Source organism: Meleagris gallopavo, chromosome 22, assembly GCF_000146605.3.
Source record: "Meleagris gallopavo isolate NT-WF06-2002-E0010 breed Aviagen turkey brand Nicholas breeding stock chromosome 22, Turkey_5.1, whole genome shotgun sequence".
Lineage (NCBI taxonomy): Eukaryota > Metazoa > Chordata > Aves > Galliformes > Phasianidae > Meleagris > Meleagris gallopavo.
Window position 1 is genome coordinate 6,808,411 of NC_015032.2, and position 575 is coordinate 6,808,985.

General features: G+C 64.9%; 1 protein-coding gene across 1 annotated transcript; it reads right to left on the reverse strand.

Moving 5' to 3' along the window:
* Positions 1-6: 6 nt before the first annotated feature.
* BHLHE23 (basic helix-loop-helix family member e23) lies at positions 7-569 on the reverse strand (the record flags this gene model as incomplete). Its single annotated transcript, XM_010722493.2, has 1 exon — positions 7-569. A coding segment is annotated over one exon (516 nt), but the record flags the coding sequence as incomplete, so codon positions are not given.
* Between the last annotated feature and the right edge of the window lie 6 nt (positions 570-575).

Sequence of the window (575 nt, forward strand, 5' to 3'; positions counted from 1 at the left end):
AGAAAAAAAAAAAAGCAAAATAAACCCGAGAAGAAGCCCGGAGAAGGCAGAAGTCAAGGCTTGTCGCTGCAGTGTTTGCAGAGTGCAGAGGCGGCTCCTGTGAAGGCAGTGCATTTCTCAGGGCAGCCGGGCAAGGCCGTGCCGGTGAAGGGATACACGGCCGTCTGTCCGAAGGGGTTGAGGGTGGCGGGCAGCGGGGCGCTGAGGGCCTGGCCCTGGTTCAGGTAGGCCACCAACCGCCGCATCTCCTCCAGAGCCTGCGCCTGCATGAGGATGTAGTTCTTGGCCAGCAGCAGGGTGGCGATTTTGGAGAGTTTCCTCACCGAGGGGCTGTGGGCGTACGGGATGACGGAACGCAGCCCGTCCAGCGCGTCGTTCAGATCGTGCATCCGCCGCCGCTCCCGCGCGTTGATGCTGAGGCGCAGCGAGCGCTGCTCCTTGGGCTTCTTGCCCAGCGCCGCTGCCTTCAGCTTGCCCTCCCTCTCGAAGGCCGCGCCGCCCTTCACCCCGGCCTCGAAGCCGTCCTCCTCGTCGCCGCTCTGCTCGCCGCTGCTCTCCGCTGACTTTCCCCGCGC